This window comes from Nakaseomyces glabratus, chromosome H (assembly GCF_010111755.1).
Source record: "Nakaseomyces glabratus chromosome H, complete sequence".
Lineage (NCBI taxonomy): Eukaryota > Fungi > Ascomycota > Saccharomycetes > Saccharomycetales > Saccharomycetaceae > Nakaseomyces > Nakaseomyces glabratus.
The window spans coordinates 1,010,468-1,031,786 of NC_088958.1; the positions used below are offsets into that span (position 1 = coordinate 1,010,468).

General features: G+C 37.1%; 10 protein-coding genes across 10 annotated transcripts; 5 read left to right on the forward strand and 5 right to left on the reverse strand.

Moving 5' to 3' along the window:
• Positions 1-56: 56 nt before the first annotated feature.
• Positions 57-980, reverse strand: KIN28 (TFIIH complex serine/threonine-protein kinase subunit KIN28; the record flags this gene model as incomplete). Its single annotated transcript, XM_447246.1, has 1 exon — positions 57-980. The coding sequence occupies one exon, from the start codon at positions 978-980 to the stop codon at positions 57-59; it is 924 nt and encodes a 307-aa protein (XP_447246.1).
• Positions 981-1,321: 341 nt separating this feature from the next.
• On the forward strand, positions 1,322-3,100 carry GVI51_H10241 (putative lipase; the record flags this gene model as incomplete). Its single annotated transcript, XM_447247.1, has 1 exon — positions 1,322-3,100. The coding sequence occupies one exon, from the start codon at positions 1,322-1,324 to the stop codon at positions 3,098-3,100; it is 1,779 nt and encodes a 592-aa protein (XP_447247.1).
• Positions 3,101-3,615: 515 nt separating this feature from the next.
• TMA17 (Tma17p) lies at positions 3,616-4,065 on the forward strand (the record flags this gene model as incomplete). The annotated part of the gene is made up of 1 exon (XM_447248.1): positions 3,616-4,065. One exon carries the CDS (start codon positions 3,616-3,618, stop codon positions 4,063-4,065), a length of 450 nt encoding a protein of 149 aa, XP_447248.1.
• A 371-nt stretch (positions 4,066-4,436) lies between these two features.
• Positions 4,437-5,231, forward strand: RRP42 (exosome non-catalytic core subunit RRP42; the record flags this gene model as incomplete). Its single annotated transcript, XM_447249.1, has 1 exon — positions 4,437-5,231. The coding sequence occupies one exon, from the start codon at positions 4,437-4,439 to the stop codon at positions 5,229-5,231; it is 795 nt and encodes a 264-aa protein (XP_447249.1).
• An 89-nt stretch (positions 5,232-5,320) lies between these two features.
• Positions 5,321-9,583, reverse strand: TRM3 (tRNA (guanosine(18)-2'-O)-methyltransferase; the record flags this gene model as incomplete). The annotated part of the gene is made up of 1 exon (XM_447250.1): positions 5,321-9,583. The coding sequence occupies one exon, from the start codon at positions 9,581-9,583 to the stop codon at positions 5,321-5,323; it is 4,263 nt and encodes a 1,420-aa protein (XP_447250.1).
• A 548-nt stretch (positions 9,584-10,131) lies between these two features.
• Positions 10,132-12,393, forward strand: ATG20 (Atg20p; the record flags this gene model as incomplete). Its single annotated transcript, XM_447251.1, has 1 exon — positions 10,132-12,393. The coding sequence occupies one exon, from the start codon at positions 10,132-10,134 to the stop codon at positions 12,391-12,393; it is 2,262 nt and encodes a 753-aa protein (XP_447251.1).
• Positions 12,394-12,562: 169 nt separating this feature from the next.
• Positions 12,563-13,498, reverse strand: GVI51_H10351 (short-chain dehydrogenase/reductase; the record flags this gene model as incomplete). Its single annotated transcript, XM_447252.1, has 1 exon — positions 12,563-13,498. The coding sequence occupies one exon, from the start codon at positions 13,496-13,498 to the stop codon at positions 12,563-12,565; it is 936 nt and encodes a 311-aa protein (XP_447252.1).
• Positions 13,499-14,027: 529 nt separating this feature from the next.
• IWR1 (Iwr1p) lies at positions 14,028-15,101 on the forward strand (the record flags this gene model as incomplete). The annotated part of the gene is made up of 1 exon (XM_447253.2): positions 14,028-15,101. The coding sequence occupies one exon, from the start codon at positions 14,028-14,030 to the stop codon at positions 15,099-15,101; it is 1,074 nt and encodes a 357-aa protein (XP_447253.2).
• Positions 15,102-15,214: 113 nt separating this feature from the next.
• NUP84 (Nup84p) lies at positions 15,215-17,389 on the reverse strand (the record flags this gene model as incomplete). The annotated part of the gene is made up of 1 exon (XM_447254.1): positions 15,215-17,389. One exon carries the CDS (start codon positions 17,387-17,389, stop codon positions 15,215-15,217), a length of 2,175 nt encoding a protein of 724 aa, XP_447254.1.
• Positions 17,390-18,184: 795 nt separating this feature from the next.
• Positions 18,185-20,827, reverse strand: CYK3 (Cyk3p; the record flags this gene model as incomplete). The annotated part of the gene is made up of 1 exon (XM_447255.1): positions 18,185-20,827. One exon carries the CDS (start codon positions 20,825-20,827, stop codon positions 18,185-18,187), a length of 2,643 nt encoding a protein of 880 aa, XP_447255.1.
• Positions 20,828-21,319: the final 492 nt, after the last annotated feature.

Here is a 21,319-nt window from a genome sequence, read left to right on the forward strand (position 1 = left end):
AAAATTACATAGGATCATCCTAATTAGTGTACTTTATTTACGATTTATCTATATAATTATTCCTTTCTAGTTATGTCAATTGTAGCAGGATCTGATGGTCTTGGTAGTTCTTTGAAATATTCACTCTCGAGGCATTGAGCTGTGCTCCAACGCTTTGCTGGGTTTAAGCACATCATACCGTTCATGAAATTTAAGGCGTTTTCCGTTGCAGCAATAAACCTTTTCCGCAGTTCATCTCTAGAAGGTGGTGGATACATTTGTAACTTGTTGTAAGAGTTAAATGACGATACTTCCGGCCAATCCTTGTCTGTAGGTGTTCCCAGGGCCCTAAATGTAACCTCCATTTGCTCAAGATCATTTTGGCCTGGTAGATACGGTATTCTTAACATAAGTTCTGCAAATATGACACCCAAAGACCACACGTCGATGGCGGATGTGTAATGCTTTGCACCAAAGAGAAGCTCAGGTGCTCGATACCACCTGGTCACCACATTAGATGTCAGAACTTCATGCGGAGATGGTACAGCACGCGCTAGACCAAAATCCGCTACTTTTATTTGACCATCCGGGGCAATCAATAAGTTATTAGGCTTCAAATCACGATGCAGTATGAAATTCCTGTGGCAATGATGGACACCACGTACACTCATAAGCATCCAGGACTTGATGTCCGCTGGAGTGAATAGTATTGATTTGTCCTTGATGACCACTTCTAGATCAGTTGGTAAGTATTCCAATACCAGGTTCAAATTGCCATACGACATGAATATATCAACTAGTTCGATGACGTTGACATGTTGCATCTCCTGTAAGTACTTCACCTCACGGATTGCCGACATATCTAGACCGTCCTTGAATTCTGAGGTCTTGATTTCCTTCACAGCAATTCGGCGTCCTGTGCTCTGCTTGGTACCAACATACACAACGGCATATGTACCTTCACCAACCTTCTTCTCCTTTGTATACTCTGCACGCTCCATTTTAACACTGATCTTTTCACAACAATATTAAAAAGCAAGTATATTCCATACGTGGATAATCTTCCCACTCTTTAAGCTTCTGATACTGCCTGATTACCAATAATAAGCACTACTTGCATTTTCGCAATCTTGAAGCTTTTCAACCTCATCGCTTCTTGAGGAAATCGATGATTATCGCATAAAATTGGTGGTCAACAACCCAGTCAATCAGAAAACTATTTTTGTCAGTTGCTCTGATTATTAGTCTTCGATTGTTAAGTTTGCATGGCATATTCTTATGTTGCGCAGGTTTATTGTTTGAGAAGTTTAAAAGGCTACACAGTGTATCAAGCGTCTAAGACATGATTCACGTTAGAGGAGCATTAGCAATTGGGGAAACAAGTCGCTTCCTCATTGAAGTCAATTCTAATATCGATGGGCCAGTATTTGTTAGGTTACGTAACCGAACGAAGGCTACGCGAAGAGCTACGTATCTGTTAGGCCCGTTCGTATTATACTGCGATTCAAGACCAGTCATACCCGCCAATCAGAATGAGTACGTCCCTCAATTTAAAGCCAACATTGAGCCACAAGGTAAGTTTACATTTCAGCTGAAACCTGAAGATGCAAGAGATGTGGGTGGTAAACGATGCTGGATCATCGATGTCGTCTCAGAAGTACTATTTAATCAAATTACAAAAGTCGATTATGAGCTCTTAATAAGTTTGGATATCAATAACTTTAAAAAATCCAAGTATCAACAGGATATATATGAATCTATTGAGGGGGATGTTGTTGCTAAGCAATACTCAAATCACGACATTCAGGAATTTATTGAAGTTGGCGCCAAAATAAAAAAATCCCAAACAAAAGAACGGAACCAGCATCTAGTAATTGTGACCCACGGAATGATTTCAAATGTTAGTAACGACATGATGTACATTATGGAGCAACTGCGAGCTATTGACAGAGATGATCTTGATGAGGAATTAATATTGGATGGCTATACAGGTAACGTTTGCAGAACAGAACTTGGTATAAAAAACCTAGGAATACGGCTGGCAAATTACATTGTGAAGGAGAGATATAATACCAACATAAAAAAGATATCTTTTATTGGTCACTCTCTTGGTGGCTTGGTACAGACTTTTGCTATTGCTTACATATATATCTTACATGGGTGGTTTTTTGATGCAGTAAAACCTGTTAATTTTATTTCCCTAGCTACCCCATTTCTAGGTCTCTACTCACATATTGGCAATTATACAAAAAGATTATTATCATCCGGTGCTCTTGGTCAAACGGGAGAAGATCTCAGATACCATAGTCACAACAAGCTAAAGAACTTTTCCATTCTTTATCTACTATCTGGTGATCCAGCACATAGTATTTTGCAAAAATTTGAAAGAAGAACTTTATATGCGAATGCAATCAACGATGGTATTGTTCCACTTGCTAGCTCAGCGTTACTATATTTGGATTATAGCAAAATTCTAAAGGATTCCAAATTACTAAAGAAAGAAACAGATGATATTCGGAGTATAGTTATGACATGGAAAGAATTCCAAGATTCTGAAGATTTCAAAGTATACAAGAAAGTCAATCCAAAAAGCAAGATTTTTAGAAGAGTTTCATTAACCAATACAGTCGGAAATCTAGTTTTACCAGAACCACCAAAAAACATTACAAGTGACATGAAAGTTCTTATTCATGACCAGGTATATCAATACAATGATATACCTGATTCCGAGTATTTCCCCCCAGATGGAATAGATGAAATCATGGCAATGGACAGACATCAATTACAGGAATGTATGGCTCGTAGATGGCATGCCGGAAAATCGTGGCGCAAAGTCATTGTGTGCTTAGAAGGCGATGCTCATAACAGTATTAATGTACGCAGACGTTATTCAAATTCTTGTGGATGGGCTGTCATATCACATATGATCTTAAACCATTTCATTAAGCCTCAGAAATGTGATGTTCCTGAAGCGGATATTGTATCTCAGCCGGCTTCTAGAGACGAGGCAGATATGGAGCCAAACAAAACGTATGCCTGGCTATTGAAAGAAGACAAAGAGAAAGGAGGTCTTATTAGAAGAGCAACCAATGCGTTGAATCCAATAGCTAGAAGGCTATAGTAGATGAAGAATACTACAATTTGTGTGACCGTCCATGAAATACATCTTGATAATTATGGTCACGTGATCGATCCTGGGGTTCATGCCTTTTACTCTATTTGTGAAGCAGAACAGTTCTAGCAAGTGAGTATGAATGCGAAGAGCACTGTCACCTTTCCTACCAGGTGGAGCAGTGCTTCACACTGCAGCAGTTGTGAAGCAATCTCTCCCTCTCCTCAATTGTCCTGAATGCATCACACCTCAGTGCATCTAACGGATAAACAAATACTAAAAGCGGGGTTTAGAGCACAATTTTGTAACGAGGGGGCATCGATTCCGAAGGGGTTATGCTTGTAAAGATATGATTCACAAAGTATATATAGTAGGTTCAAGTCGGTTAAGATAGCTCTTGTTGCTTACCCATTTCTCGGAAAGTGTAAAAACGAAATAGGTATCAAGCGTTGCACAGACAGACAATTTACGCCAAACGGTGAAATTACAAATTATTTCTATCATAACATAATATTGAGTGAGAGATGACTAGTGCTAGCGGAATGAAAAGGCCGGTCGATGTGGCCAATTTTAAAATAGCGATCAGGGATATGGGTGATGATGAGCTCGGCAGAGTGAAGCAAGAAGTTGAGAACAGTATCAGACACCTGACCCGGTCAAACGAGAGATTGCATCGATACATCAAGAAGTTGCAAGGGCATGCTGTAGAGTTGGAAGATGGTGAGGAGATGGATGAGAATTTGGGCTCGGACGACATTGAGTTGTTTCAGGAGTCTATTAGGGAGAACGAGCTGGTCTTGGATAACTCCCGGGAAAGATTAGAGGCTTTGCATGACGAGCTGGCGTATAGAAAAGCACAACATCCTGATGGCAAGTCCAACCCTGAGGGCAGCCTCGCAGAACGTAAACTGTCTGCCATTGACATGGACAACACAAACGTTGACGTCGCTGCACCAAATTCCATCTACTTGTAGTACAGAATCCGCAATCCCTTACAGCACTTCGCATGGTTACTTCTCCCACTAGCAGAGGATGATTAGAATCCTATTAGAGTTTCCTACATAAGCAATACACCAATAGTCATGCCCAAACTACGTACTATTATCATATTTAGTGCTGGTTTTGCTATTCTGTAAATTCATCCACAGAAAAAGCCGCAGAAAATTCTTACGTATTTCAGTTTTATAATTTTTTGCCAAAAAGAACGGCGAGCTCATCGCAAAATTTTTTTTATATAGAAGAAACGTTAGAAATAGTGAATATTGATGCGAATTTCGATTAGTAGTAGCTAGCCATTGAACAGAATCAACTCGTATCATATCAGAGCGTTGTATTATCTTTAGACATGGTTTTGTCAGTTACTGAGAAGGCGTTTTTAGCGGACTCTTTGAAAGCCGACCCCGTTATTAGGCCCGATGGTAGGGAAGCGTACCAGAACAGACCCATTGAATTGTTTGTGAATTTCCTTCCCAGTTCTAACGGTTCTTCCAGAATAATTGCTAGTGACGGTAGTGAATGTATTGTTAGTGTGAAGTCGAAGGTAGTAGACCACACCTTGGAAGATGAGTTGATTGAAGTGGATGTTGACATAGTGGGATACAGAGACGACTCCCTGTTGGTGGAGTCTACATCCTCGTTTCTGAAGAAGGCTTTGAGGTTGGGAGAAACAGTTGAGAGAAAGTCTTTGCAACTAACCACAAAATATAGTTTTAAGTTATACATTGATATCCTGGTGATATCGTGCAACTCTAACCCAACATCACTAATATCTTTTGGGATGTATACAGCATTAAAATCCACATACCTACCGAAACTAATATCCAGTTACGATGATTTACAAGTCGAGGAGCTTCCTACATTTCACGACTATGATTTAGTAAAACTTGAGATCGATCCACCAGTTGTTTTCCTATTGGCAATTGTCGGCGATAATATTATACTTGATCCTGCCGCAAATGAATGTGAAGTTGCAAATAACGGCTTATTATTGACTTGGTCAAATGGTAAAATAGTATCACCAGTTCGTACCATCGCTTTAAATGACACCCATTTAGAGGGATTTGATCAAAATATCATTAAACTGGCATATGAAATGGTCACGCAATATGCTCCGGAAATTGTACGAGCATTGGATCAGTAGTGTATGGAGGTCGAGAAATTTCTAACTATTTAACGAGCATATATCTATATAACTAGAATTATAAAATTATGGCATTTAAGATTAACATTCTATAGTATCTGTGCTGAATAAGAATGTACAATGACTGCTGTTGCTGTTTGGATGTTCATCGAGCGAATGACACCATGCTGTTTGATTTCTAGGCACAAGTCAAGCTCATTTAAAAGATGACCAGGTATACCATGGGCTTCTGTACCCAAAAGTATCAAACTCTTTGATGGAAACTTGAAGTTATTATCCAGCTTAATAGACTTATCAGTTTGTTCGAGTCCAATCAGCGTATATCCCTCTTTCTTTTTCTCTTTCATGAACTTGCTTATCTCATCAATTGGTACTTCCTCCATTGGCATCCATTTATCAGCAGTGACAGCGACATTCTTAAACTGAGGATGGTTCTTGACCCTCAAATCTTGAACTGTTAATAAGCCTACACCTAAAACATCACATAGTCTGCAAATACCACCTAGATTTGGAGGCTTGTCAACTAGTGAGGAGACCACAATTAACTCGGACCTTTTAATCATAGAGTTGGAACGTTTTTGATCGATGTCTAGTACAGTTTCCCACGCACCACTTTTAGTTTGTAGAGAATCAGATAAAGCATTTTGAGATGTAACATTTGGGTTAGATACATTCTTACTTTCTCTCTTGCTTAACCATTTATCATTCTCATCGATTCCGATAGGTATTGGAAGGTCTGTTGATTGCGGTATGTACTTCTCAAAGTCAGATTTTGATAAATAGGGTACTTCATGATCGATACATTTCATTAGTACACCACCAAATAGGCCAGTTAATGTACAGTCATCTACAAGATCCCATACATTAGCATCACCGGTTCTATATTGTCCAACGATTTGTGCTTCCTTAGAATTTTCATACAATTTTTGTAGAATTAACTTCAATGAGGAATCTTGTAAAACTTCTTTGAATTTTGGCCAGAAAGAAAGTATCAGAGAATTAGAAAAGTGTCTTACAAGGGGCTTATTTGAAGTACAGTTTGCAACTAGTAATGCTACAAATCTGTCCTGTAAAGTTGAGAAGTATTCGTTTTTAATATCAAATACCATGGCCTTGAGAGTAATGTAAATGATTTTCTCCACAGTGACCACAAGGATAGGTTTGCTATGATCATCAAAATGACTAAACAAATAGTTGGCTTGTTTGGTCAGCTTTTCAGATTCTTGATGAGCTAAAACATGTGCAATTGACCATTCCTTGCATATCCTTACTAATGGCGAACTCTCGTCTTCGATACTTGATAACATTTGTTCAAAGATGGACCACTCTATGGATTTGGCATCTGAAGTTACCACACATAATAAGATCAATTGCCACAACAATAGGCGTTCTAGACCTTCGACACCGTCAGTTCGCTTAACTGGGACTAAAGCTTTTGTTTGAGTTACTATGTATTTTACAATAGCATTCTTTGTTGTATTGTTGCAAAACAGTATGGCGGAAATTATATGCACTCTACAGGAATGCTCATCATCACCGTAAACTTGGTAGTACAAAGATTGTTGCAAACCAAAAAATGCTGATACATGGTTTTCATAGAACTTAGAAATAACAGGTTTTAATTTGAAAACGTTCTCGCCCATCTGGACGGTTTTGAATGCATTAACCATGATCGCAATCATCCATTCACACTTCAATAAAAGAGAGTTGTATGACATGAAGAACTCGTTGATTCTTTTTCCTAGATGAGGAAGTAATGACCGCCTTGAATATGCCTTAGAAATAATATCCAGTCCAATTTTTGATATTTTCGTCTCGTACTCACTATCAGTTGTTACTAATAGAAGAATATGAGGATGAAATAGCGTATCTATAAATGCTAAGTGCAAATCCCGTTCCTTCAAAATTAATCTTTCGCCGCTTATATTATCCCATATAGTTGACAATATAGTGATTATATGTTTACCTATTACAACTTGTTCATCATGTAGTTTGTTGGCGATAGGAATGAGATATGTCGATGTTAGTGTCTGGCAAATGGATACTGCACCTAGGTTGCCCAGATAATAGCCATTGTCGGTATTAACGTTACTTTCTAATATATTAAGAATATTGATAATATCATTTCTTTCCTGTCGTAATGGAGTGGTTTTTAAGTAAACAAATAGTAATTTGAAATAAGTATCATACAATGAATCTTTCATTTTATAGTCACTATCTGTTTTTTTGGCAGTATTAAACTTCTTTATGGATTCGTATATGTCACAAATATCAGTGAATGCAAAATCGACGACAATTGTACCATAATTTATCATATTCTGATACAAGGCAACAAAAAACTTAAACTTTTCAGGTTCGAAATTCTCTCTTAAAGAAACATATAATGATTGTACATTTAGATTGCTCCATATTCCTTGGTTAATGGTCTTTGCCCTAGTTAAAATATCACAATCTTTGGGATATTCATTCAATTCTTTTGCATCTAAAAGTCTTACCAGTTCTGTAGAAATGATACTGTTATCCTCGGGCTGAAGGTTATCCAATTTTATTAGTTGTTTGATTACATTAATATCTGTGCGAGGCCCTGAAATATCGAAGAGAGTTACAGCCACAGCATCAAATACAGAATCCACACCTAACGAGGGACTTAACTGCTCATCTACCAAAATTGGATTGAAGTTGATAACACAATGTTCTCTGAAATCTTCTACCAATGGCTTTACGTATTTAAAGTCACCACGTTGACATTTAATATGAGCAACAACTGATTGGACCAACTCAGCAGCGCTTATGGAATTGTTCCCATGCAGTAGTAACCTTAGGAGAATATGCTGTAAAGTGGTTTCAAAAACTTCCTCCTCACATTCAAATTCAAATAATCGACGAATCAATCTGAAGTGTTTACTTTGTAAAGATTTTGGAACTTGAGTATTTAGACAGTTCAAAATACCATAAGTAACATATATCCTTGCCGGATCAAAAGAGGTTCCTTGGTCTATTAACAACTCTAGTATTGAGGAAATGATTTCTGATTTAATGTTGGAGGCGAGAATAATACTTTTTATGAACTCTGATAGTTTATCACCGTAAGGGCATTCACAACCAATCACATTGAAAAAATGGGCGTTCATTAATGCGGGGATAAAAGATGTTCTGAGCACATTTAAATTGGCTGAGAAAACTGACATGTTCTTTATATCCAGCATAATATTAACGATGTATTTTCTGACACTTTCCATGGAAGCAGTCAAACCTGTGGAGAACAACAACAAACTCCAAGTTGGGGGTAAATTATCATCATTGAAAATGTCAATAATATCATTTCTAGCATCTTGTATTTGATTTAGTGCAGTATCTACTGCCACAATTTCATACAAAGTTGTAAATCTTTTCCAAGATTCTATTATCTTTACATTTTGTTGAGGATCCCACTTGAACATTTCATGTTCTAGTGGTTCACTGACCTTATCAACAATCTTTAAAATAGCGAGTTTGACAATAGATAGGCCTAGTTTTCTGTATTCATGTACTGTATGATTCAACGAGGAATGAATTAAGGTCCAAAACTCTTGAGTTTTAACAAATTGAACCCCCTGATCTGAAATACCCTCATTGGATAAAATTCTCAACAACAATGATAGGCACACTCTTTGCTTCCAGTCAATCTCATCTTTCTCTAAATTCATTAAGGTGATGACATGCCATAGGAACAGGTCAAATGATTGTGATTTTAATGATTGAGAAACTACAGATTGATGTGTCCATCTCATAAGTCTGGAGCAAGATGTAGCTATATTTTCAATATTGCAAGCTTGCAGGACAATTAATATTTTGTCTAACGCCACTAGTTCTAACGTCTGCAAACTTTCTTGTTTGAGGAATAGAAGTTCCAAAAATGCGAGGTAAGTTATGACTGTGGATGTTTCTTCTTGCTCCATGTCATGCTCCGCGATGGAACACTCACTTTCATATACTTTCTTCATCGCTTCAGAAAAGCATCTACCCATGTTGCATCTGATGTAGTTATCTAACATCACACTTATCTTCCGTTCAATTTTGACCCAAAGATCAGGCACCGATACCACAATTTTGGCGAATATATCCATATCTTCGGATAAATGCTCACAGCCGACATCTCTGTGTGCATTCTGTAGGTCTATCTCCTGAACTTCGTTATCAACCTTGGAAACAACTTTCTCAAATAGAGCTTCGACATGTGAACCACTCAATTGTTCATGGGCATCAATAACACCTACAAGTGCGCTAAAATTGTCCTGCTCTATTAGGTCATCGAGAAGCGAAACTCGTTGTTCAGCGTTCAAGTAACGCAGAACCACCAAACTTTCAGACATTGGCTATGAGGTCAAACTACACTGTGCTTCCTACCACTGAGGAAAAGAGCTAATGACTCACCATCTCCAAATACAAAATCTTGATGTACAATTAATATTTGCACTACTTCGAGCCAGTAAGCGATGAGATGAGCTCATCACTGCGAAGTGAAAAAGTTTTATCGTCAAGAGCGAGAACTTTGGAAATCGTGTCTTGCTGAAACTTTAAAGGGAACAAAGGAATGAGAGCCATAGTGCTGAGTAGCTACAACTGAGAGAAGTATAACTACAGGTAGTGTTTAGACTCTCGGTAGCTAATTATTCGAGTTGTAGTCTAGGTTTAATAGCTATACTGAAGGATTGCAGGTTCAATCTTTAGTTTGGGGAAGTGGCAAATTGAGGTCCGGGGATTAGGGATACATCAGCGCTAGAGTCTGTATTTATTGTATGGCTCTTAACTGTATAGGGCATAAGCGATACTAAGCTTTAGTTATTATAATACATTTTAGTGGACGGTTCGATTGTATCTAATAGAAAAAGGAACTAATTCAAATCTTTATTCACTAGTCATGGGTAGATCGAAACGTTCTAAGAAGAAAAGCTTGGCTCATCTACAATCTGATGGGAAGGATAAGCTAAGCAGTGAGGAAAACATCTCCAGAGGAAGTGAAGTAGAGGAGTCTCCCGAGAACTTTGAGGAAGCACAGGACTACGGCGATTCCCTGAAAGACACTGATGAACAGAGTGATTCTATCACAGCTATAAGATCAGTTACTGGTGGAACAGCTAGTACAATCACCGATCTTAACAATAAATTCAAGTCACAAGAGTTAGTAGATAATGAAAAAGTCGAGATCAATACTAAATCAACAGAGGAGGTCGGATGTAAGCCTAGCACGGATCATAGTACCGAGGCATTAGATGAAGGTCATGATACTGGTATTTCTAGTACCAACAAGGATGATAGTGACGTTAGGATAATAGGTGATGATAATGAAGATAGTGAGGCTATTGAAAGTGTAGATATTAAAGGTAAAGTTAGCAGTGGTATTAGCGATGCAGATGTTCTGAAACCACAAGAGGAATTAGTTCATACTGCAATTCTAGAGAATGATAATCCTTTTTATGACGCCAATAAGGAAATTTCTGGATCAAAAAAGCTTGATGAAAAGGTAAATAGCGTGGATAGTATGGCAGAAACGACTAAGGTCAATTCTGGTGATAGCAAGCAAAGGATGGGAGATTTAGTAGTGCGAAGAAGTGAAAATTTGCATAACCCAAATCTTGACTATGAAGAGGAAGATGAAATACTTGTATCAAATACAGATACGAATAAACATTCGAAGGAATCAAGCTCAGCCTTGAACAACGCTAATATGAAATCTTTTGGTAACGCTGTTAAAAGTTACACCAAGAAATCTGGGAAGCATGTAAGAATATTGGAGGCCAAGAAAGTTTCTGAGGGTCAAAGTAGAACTTTTGTCGCATATTTCATAAAATACAATGGCCACATGGTGAGGAGAAGATATAGTGATTTCGAGAGCCTACGATCCATATTAGTAAAGTTATTCCCTCTAATGGTTATACCACCAATACCAGAAAAGGAAGGTTTGAAATCCTACAGTAAGGCTATTGCTGGTTTAAAGCACGCCAAATATATTCTTCCTTCGGAACAGACCGATTCGGTTGATTTATCCCTTTCAATAATAGATCAGTCAGTAAGTGACAAAGAAGAGAATATAATAAGACACAGAGTTAGAATTCTAACAAAATTTCTGAATAGGTTACTTGATAATACTGACATCTCATCTACATCACTCATCGAGGACTTTCTTAACCCTAATAATTCAAATTGGAATGATTTTGTTACCAGCTCAGCCACATTTTCTATGTTACCTAGAAATCGACTGCAAGCAAATCCAGTGGATCCTACTAATACGACTAGAGTTCATGCCTGTCTTCCTATACCCAATACCAGTGTAGCATTAGGTAAACGTGATCCGGAACTTTTTGTGAGTGGCAACGAAAATGATGATACCGATGGTTATATTCTTCTAGAAAAGGAGCATAAAAGATATGAATCCATTGTTAATAATACTTACAAATACAATAGGAGAATAACAAAGAACTTCAACGAAATGAAGCATGATTATGATGATCTTGCGGCTGCCTTTGCAGAGTTATCAAATCTAGATATATCATCCAATCCGAAGCATGTAGATTTCTGTGCTACTTTTGATAAGTCTTCTATTGCAATGCAAGCATTGGTGAGTAACTTATACTATAATATTGATGAGCCACTCAATGAAGCTATTTATAATACTAATGCTGTGACTGAATTGTTGATGTTTAGGAAGCTCAAGGCCGTACAACTATATAAAGTAGAAAAATCATTGGTTGGGAAAGTTCATGAATTACAAAAGTTAGAAAAAGGTGAAAACAAAATAGAGTCCGAGCCTAACCAGGAAAGTTTGACTTCAGCTAGACGCCTATCTCCCATTCCTGCCCCTCAAAAATTAGGTGGATCGTTTTTCAATAAAATATCAGAGATAGCAAATAAGGTTAAAGAATCGGTAAGTTATCAAGAGCTAGATGTAGAAACACAGATATCAAATTTGAGGAAAGAAATTGAAAGGTTAAAGGAGACGTCTGCAGTCACGACGAAGGATATGGAGGTTATCAATGACACAATTTGTAAAGAGGAAGTGCCGAAAGCTCTCAAATGTGGTGAAAAAGAACTTGAAGATATACTTGCCAGTTACGCTTCATATATGAAAACATACGCTAAGCAAAATCTGGAATATTGGAAAAGCATTCAAGAGGCACGTTAATTCTTGGAGTTTAATAAATGAGAAAAATTTACCTTTAGACTATATAACTGGTTATATGATGTCGTTATAGTATATATCATTCGCCTAAAGATAAAATATGATTAAATAATCACAGTTGCAAGAAGAGAATATTTTGGCGCTCTAGATTATAGTATTGTTGAGACTAACATTACAGCATTTTTTTTTTAAGCTTGGTAACCCTATTCATCCCGCTAAGGTTCTTGAGAAGGTCCAAATACGATTGATTAAGTATTTTTATATAGGGAATTAAGCCAGAATAGTATGGTCTTCTCAGTGTAGAGGATATTTTACTATCTACAGTTTTTATAATCTCAGTTGCAAGTTCATTAGGTGGTAGGTCTGGAGCTAGAAACTTTGAAGGCGTGTCAACATCCTTAAACATGGTTGTAGATATTTTACCTGGGCATACTAAAATTGCTTTCAGTCCTCTTCGATTGTATGCATACGAATTATGTGCATTGATCTGTTGATTTAAATAATTGTGTAATTCAATTAATCCACCTTTTGTAGCGCCATAGACAATGAGACGAGAAGGTGTCAATTCACCTAAGACAGAAGCAATATTGATTATGCATCCATTTTTAGTGTATAACATTTCAGGTACAAACATGGACACTAAGTGGTACGATGCAATTAAGTTTACATTTATGACTCTTTGAATCTCTGCCTCAGTCATATCAGTCAATTGTTTGATGATCGTAATAGCTGCATTGTTCACCAAAATATTAACTTTACCAAAGTCTAGTAGAACTTTCTTTTTCATATGAGCAACCTGAAATGAGTCTGTGATATCACAACGATAGTGTATTATATTTGGGTACTGTTTCACAAGCTGCTTTTTTGGTGGTACTACGTCAACAATAGCAACAATGACACTCTTATACCGCTGTACCAACGCAATGGCAATCTCAAGACCTAACCCGCCACTACCGCCAGTAATCAACGCTACTAGAGTTTTTTCCTTATAGGTATCATAATCTAAATTAGTTGTTGGTTTTTTTTTAGCAAGTATCCTACTTTTAATATCAAGTATTCGATGCATATTAGCCCTCCACAATCTTCCAATATCTTCTGTGATGTCCATTTCATTTACCCAATAAAGACCCACTGGATGCACACCGCACTATATCACCAAGACTTGTAAGTAGCTATATGACTCTAATACCAAGAAATAATAGTCATCTCTTATGGTGACTACCGAATCGAGATTTTATGGATTTGATTTTGTGTTCCAATTGTGAAACTAGGAAATAATTACTATCACAACGAGAAAATATCAAAATACTACGCACTTTTTTTCAGAACTTAGCTGTAAATTCGAGATGTTTTAGCCGCATTTACAGTTTATGATTTCATATTATCACTACTGTCCAATTAAAGTCTATATTTCACATAAATATGGCCATTTAGTCAAACCTTTGATACCTTTTTGCGTAGCTCACCGTACTGAACAACGACGGACAAACAAGGCCATCACCAGGTCTAAGAGCTCATCGCATCGAAGGGGTTTGGATTATACAAAACTATTGATATATGCCTTGATTGCCCGAACCAAATAGTAAATTCGAATAGGATCGTTATCATACAAGCTAGCTAGGAGTGCTGAGATTGAGATGGGGAAGCGACCGGAGTTCATACGGTTGAAACGTCGCAGAGACGAAGGTTCTGTGGCTACACTGCTATTGGAAGAGAACGCTAAAAAGAAGAAAGCTCGGTATGTCTTCAAGTTATCGAAGACTGTAGTATCCACAGATCAATTAAATAAAGATGAGACTACAACACCGTTGTTAAAAGTTGCGGAGGACCATAGGCATTTTGTTCTGGAACAACCAAGAAAGAGACATCGTGAAGGGGAGGTAGACGCAGACACTGACAAACACTCTGATGAAAGCAAATCAAGGTTGGAAAATCAAGAAGAATTACCACCCGAGATTACTGAAATGGTTAATAAATACTTGACACTTAACAAGGATAGTGAAAATAGCAGAAAAAAGAGGAAACCGAGCAGGAAGCACTTTAGGGGAGCTGCAGCTGAAGTAAAATCACTTCCAAGCCAGGACTACGTTTATGATGTTTACCATTTAGAACAAGTTCCAGAAGATGAATACAATAAATATGAAGGTAGCAAGGTTGGGTTCATTAAAATCATAGATGTTTACGGTGATTTGTTACCTGATGAATTAACTGATTCAGACGAACAATTCCTATCGGATGAAGAGGACTCTAATGATGAAAACTATTATAGAAACGATTACCCAGAAGACGAAGATGATGACAGATCAATTTTGTTTGGGAGTGAAGGTGAAGAAATGGCTGAACTTGAAACTGAATTTCTAGCAAACCACGACGTTGATGAATTCGAACGACCGGAAATGACAGACAGCGCTGACGTAATACGACCAAGAGAGGATTACGATCCAAAAATTGCCACATATGATGACGTATTTTCCAAACTTCAAGGTAGCAGCAATATACTCAGGTCAATAAATGATGCGAATTTCATTGACCTGGATAGAGATTTTGAAGAAGAAGAAGGAAGCGATGGGGAATTTATGTACAATGAGGAACAAGAAGATAAAGATGAATTTCCTAGGAACGAATTCTTCCCAACAGACAAGGACGATCCAGTTGCTATTCACAGGGATCGAATTTTTCATCGACTGCAGAAAATGATTGAAAAAGACTAAAGTGAAAAAATAATATAATTTTACGTGATTTCTGTGTAAGCCCAAACTAGCTGATTTATTTTATGAAAATATTAATTTCTACATATTCATCCATAACTACAGGAATACACAATCTATTTAATATCCTCTGCCAAAATAGCAGTTTTCGCCACAAGATCTAGGTATTCTTTTAGTTTCCCACTTTCTTGGAATAAAACATATATTCTTTCCGATTCATTTGCCACAAAATTAGTCAATTCAAGAGCTCGTGAAATAAACTTAGGAATCTTTAAAAGTTCACTAGCTTCAACGAGCTTTTTATGCAATTCTATTATCAAATAGGGTATATATAGTGCACGAATCTCATACAGTATGGCCGTATTTTCGGATTTTTCATCTTCACACAACTCAACCAAGAAATCTTTGATCAAAATGTTAATGTCATTCGAAAATCCTTGAAATTTTTCAATTAGCGATGGTATGTTGGATTCTGAATTCAGTTGGTTGACCGATTTTTGCCAGTTTTCGTACTCGACAAAACCCTGAATCAGATTCTCATATTGAGAAAGCTCTTTTCGTGTTGATGAATTGATTGGTTGTTTTCCAACTGCAATTGCAATTTCAATTTGATTTATGACAGTTGTTAGATCGTTTCTTTCAAAGAACAGTTCTAAAGACTTTACCTTACCGTTCAGTAGAAATCTTCTAGCCAATGCAAGTATCGAGTTCATTGCATCCACATAGAGTTTACCTTCCAATAACCATTCAACGGAATTAATCAGATGTAAGTCAATCTTAGTAGTTTCAAAACAAACTGACATTACTTGAGTTGGTTGATATTGCTGCTCAGTATCATCAAATACCCTCTGTGTTATCTTCTTTATGATTTCAGAACAGGGTAAATGGAGCACACTCATTAATTCTATTTGCTTTCTTTTTTCAGAACTTTCTTCTATAGTAGAAAGCACAAAAGAATACGCTTCAATAGTCTCCTCAGCTGACAATAGAGTCATATAAGCTGGTATGCAGTCAAATAATTCATAGAATTTTAGTATGGTGATGTAGGATGTTATGAGTTTTGAGGTGTCTGTCTCATTCAAGGCATGTCTATCAATAATTTTGAACATAATAGCAGTATGTGTCATAACTCGTAATAGGTATGGCTCGTTGAAAATTTCGTTTTCCTGCTCAGAGTTTTTTATGGCGTCAAACAATTGCAATACCGAGGAATGAACAATAGAATCTGTAGTACCTAAGATAATTGACGCAATCAAAGTTCTTAATGGATGTGAACTTTCTTCTGGTTTTAAATTGGATAAATCATTCAGTATTGATGATAGCGACTCGGTCGAAGATGGTATATATAACTGTATTTCTTCATCAGTGACAAAACCTGCTCTTATCATCTCATTTTCAATATCAGTTTGAAGCTTCTGATTGATAAAGAAGATCAATAATTCCTCCCAGTTACATATGCTCATCACTTCCTCACTTGGACTTACACCAGCTAGTAAGCTATATATAGCCCTCTCGTAAAGGTCTAATTTGGAATTTTGAGATATACCATAAACTGTTCTTCTCCATAGGGAATGTTTTTTAATTCCCTGCTGAAAGTCAAACTCATTTTTGAGATGGAAATCAATTTCTGGATTAACATATTCTTGCAAACCGCAAATTATCATGCTTAAAGTTAAATTACCTGACAATTCACACTCATTGAGGGCTTCCTCAATCTTACCCCTCAAAAGTAATTGAAAAATATACTTAAATATAACGCGATCCTGTTCTCTATCCTTTTCATCAAGAATTACACTGCTATCTCTCAAGGGATAGTCGACATCTTGACTCTGGAGGCCTTGTTTCAATAACGTATGATTCCATTTCTTAGTTGGCAAGTTCTCCGGCCTTTCCACAGTTTGTAGATTATCTTGTAGCCATACCATAATTATCCATAATTCATAAAAGTCATTATTGTTCTGCAAAAGTTCTTTTTCATACGCTGCTCGCGTGCTGCAGTTGACTTGCGATTGTTGTTGATGTTTATCTGAATACCTAAATTTTATTAATTGCCTAAACAAACTCCAATAATTGGCCTCTAACTCCCAGTCTTTCCCAGCTTTAATGTTCCCTGATCTCAGCTCTGTCAATGCACATTCTCCTGCGATGCTTCTGAACTCTTGGGCAATCTCAAAAGGGTCTCCGGCTTGATCTCCATCAATTGAATCGATCTGATAATCGTTTACTGCTCTGGCAAATCTAACGTAGTAGTCTTTACCCGACATATCTGTAATTCCAAGTGAAGAGTTCATTTCCTTTATTCAAATGGTCAAAGTTATTATTCTATGTCGTGGCAAATCTCTTCTCTATTGGGTATGCAGATTCAACTTTTTGATATGAGAAAAGTATAGTGAATTTGATTCCGACCAATTGGAACCCAAAAATGATATCTTTAACTGATCAGTTCTAGTACAATTAATACATCTCTGCTCAGACATAGCTATTGATCATCGCATCACCTCACTTTGCAAAAATGATGCAATCTTTGGAAACTCGTATATAACTATAACGATAAGGCAGACGATTAATGACCCAGAGAATAATGTATAATTGCTATTTTAAAATCTATTCCTGATAATTATTAGGTGTTCTTCTTATGTTTGCTGCCATTTTAGTTTTATTAGTATTACCTATTACTGATAGAAGTGTTGGTGATTAGTGCCGGTGATGGCAATGTTTTTAAACTACGCCAACATTATCTTCTTAGACAGATGTTATAAGGTAATTTTGTTGGGGGAAATGAGTATATATATACAGCAACATGATAAGAGACAGTACAATTTCTATTAATTATTATATGTTATTATGATTTAGTAGTTGTATATCTGCATACTAGATGTTTTCATTAATTATTTGTGTTTTAAATTATAAATGCTGAAATGCAAATAGCTGCAATTATGCTCAATAATAAGCTTTAAAAATTTCTCCTCGGACATGGTAGTCCTGTATGCTATAGTGAAATAATGTCAAATCAAATCTTAAGTAGTATTTGACATGCAAGATTTTATGCGAATATTTTTTTTTGTTTCCCAATGATCAAAAAAATGCTAGATACAATACCACTCTGCGAAATTGGCCCAACCTAAACCACAATCCGATAGGATCATACCAGTCCAGACCCCTGATTCTTTAACTTTAATAGTTTTTTTCCATGTACCATATGATACATGGGGATCATTTTTCTCTAGATTGTATATCTTACCAGATGGTGACTTTATCGCTATGGGTTGCTTGATGTTTTGGTTTGCCGCCGTAGAGTTGTACATTATACCATCAAAGGGATGTTGTAATACCTCAAAATTATACTCGTTATCCGGAAACAAATACTTATTTTGTGGCTCCATAACGTAGGTCTCTAGCTTTAAGATATTTTCATTTGGTACTTTAGAGACGAATTCGTATTTGCTCTCCGAACCCTCATGATATAAAGGAATAATCATCGATAATGGATGAACATTAGCAATAGTGGTTTGAGTACCTCTGACTCCGGAGTGTATATACAATGCGCCTGATTTAACACCAGGGGGAAGAACAGCTTTAATCACAATAACCCGTTTACCACTCTCAGTTCTGTGTTTGCGTACTTGCGCTAGTGACAATTCCATCTTTTGATATAGCTTAGCTTTATTTTTATCTTCAGTGTTTACAACAACAGAAGAGAAAATTTCTATATCATTCGGAATTTCTATTGAGCATTCGTATATTTCATTATCTTCAAGATATGATAATGCGGTGCTGAACTTGTAGAGAACAAGTCCGTTTTTGAAAAATGAAGGGAACACTAACGGCAAATAAAGGATAGACAATTGATCCAGACTTGGAACAATATGTTGCTCATACTCACTAGGTGGAATATGTGTATATATAAATTCCAGAGGTTCAACTAAGAAATAGCTATCATCTGCTCTTTTTGCTGGTTTGTTATTTACAAACTCATGGATTGGATTCGTGATATTACCTAAAATTACATCGATAAACCTCCATTCATTATTGACAAGAACTCTCAACCAACAATGATTATATTCAAATTCATGATTTACAGCAAACGGTGTTTTTAAGAATCCAATCACGACTTCACATTGAATACTCAATGATACTGCTAGCCTTTTAAAAAGACAAGTTAATTCATAAGGTGTACAATATTTTTGATATAGAACTGATTCGAGATTTGCTGGTTCCCTAGAAAAGTCAGAATGACCATGATCATCTATCAGACTGAACATTTCAGTGCAGAAAATATAGATACCTCTCAGTTTCTCAATGTCTGTAGAGTATCTTGCAGAAAATGTCGTCCTTACCCAATTTTCTAGACGCATAGTGCTATTTTTAGAGCATCTTTTCCATGTCATAGAATCAATGTATTGAGTATTGAGACCAGCCAACTCAATATCCACCGATCCTGGCTTACCATGTCCTCTAATTTCGTTAGTATTTAAGCCATTATAGATTGCATCTTGAGGATGTAGAACCAGATCACGATTACGTTCTAGAGCTCTCATATATCTCGGATGCTTTTCATATTTAGTAAGTGATTTTGATCTGTTTACATGAGCTTTCACAGTCAACCAATCATGTGCGTCATTATGGTGTGGGGAAATATCTAAAGTTTGTAAATCAGGTAATTTTGGGAAACTTTCATTGGTTCTTAATGAGTTGGCTACACCGTTATTATTGGAGTCATTTTTATTCATGAATCTCTTCCAAAACCCTCCTGTTTTCGTATCATTCACTTGTTTAGTATCAATACTATTTCCGTACTGTAAGTGACCGTTCTCTGATCTCTCCAGAGAATCAGTAAAAGATTGTGCTTTTCTATGTCTGGCAAATGAACCAGCACTAGTAGCGCTAAAATCACTCATGATTGCAAAACTATTCTCACTACTTGTCACTGAGTTGTCCATGTATTGAGAATGAGAGAACAGTCCACCTGATGAAACTGAACTAGTATCCACCGAGGATCTCTTGCCTGAGTTAAAACCATCAAAAAATCTTTGGTCATCAACAAAATGATCTGCTGGATCTCTGCTGCGACTAGTTGGTAGGTCATTCGACGAATATGACTTAACTGGCTGTCTATGTTTACCGTTACGTTTAGAAGACTGCAACTGAGGCAATGGAGGAAGAGCCGGGGTATCCACAAAATCTTCATATTTATTCACATTGGGTTTCTTGGTAAGACTATCGTTAATATTATTTCTTTTCTTCATTGCCAATTGATCGTATCCTGGTTGTCTCATCCCGTAAATTTCGGCTCTGCGTGAGTAGCCATTATTTGATCCAACTGGAGCGTTATTTTCATATCCACTAGCTGTTGCTGGGAGATTTGGTGTGGAATGATAAGCCTGTCGCGAAGATCTGTATTTGCTGCTATCATGATTGGTGCTACGTGTCGGAATAGGCGGCAGTCCACTCTTACTCTGTTGCAATATAGGTTGTCCCTGCTGGGCCTGCTTTGACCGGCCACTATCCACTGATTGAACACTGTTGATCCGCTCCTCAACTATCGTAACAAAATTGTTTGGGAAATAGCCCGCACACTTTTTGTTCCTCAGTAATCTCCCATAGTACCACTCACCTGCGACTCGCGATACCTCCATCACATCTCCTTCGAGAAAGCCCAGGTCCTCCTTGGCTTGTCCCGACCACCCATAACGGGCCTTCACTTTAAATGGTACCCTCATCGTCGTCATACTGCAACTTTGTAGCTTATGATTTCCACCACATGCAATTTCCTAAAAACAAGAAACACCTTTAAACACCACCTTCTCTGGTTATATACTTGCTACCACTGAGGCAGATCATCGAGCTTTGCTCACAGCCATCTCATTTTTTTTTCAGTGCTGTTACAGACCCAGCGCTGCTCTTGCGATGCGCATGAAAAAAATATAAAAGCTGGAGACGGTTTGATAGATGGGCCTCATTGTGTAACGGAACCACTCAGTTATTGATATCTTGATGACCCATGCTTGGTGCCACTATACCATGATTAGACACACTGGTGCTCCTGACACCTATTACTATATAAAATAGGATTATTTCGTTGCAACCTGTTGACTAATGGGAATCGATAAGAGTCAAGTATATGAATATTTACGTAGACATCGGAGACCTATATAGCACATTGCCCAGATTAATGCTTGCGGGCAAAATAACAATGTGTAGTAAATAATATTTTGATATGT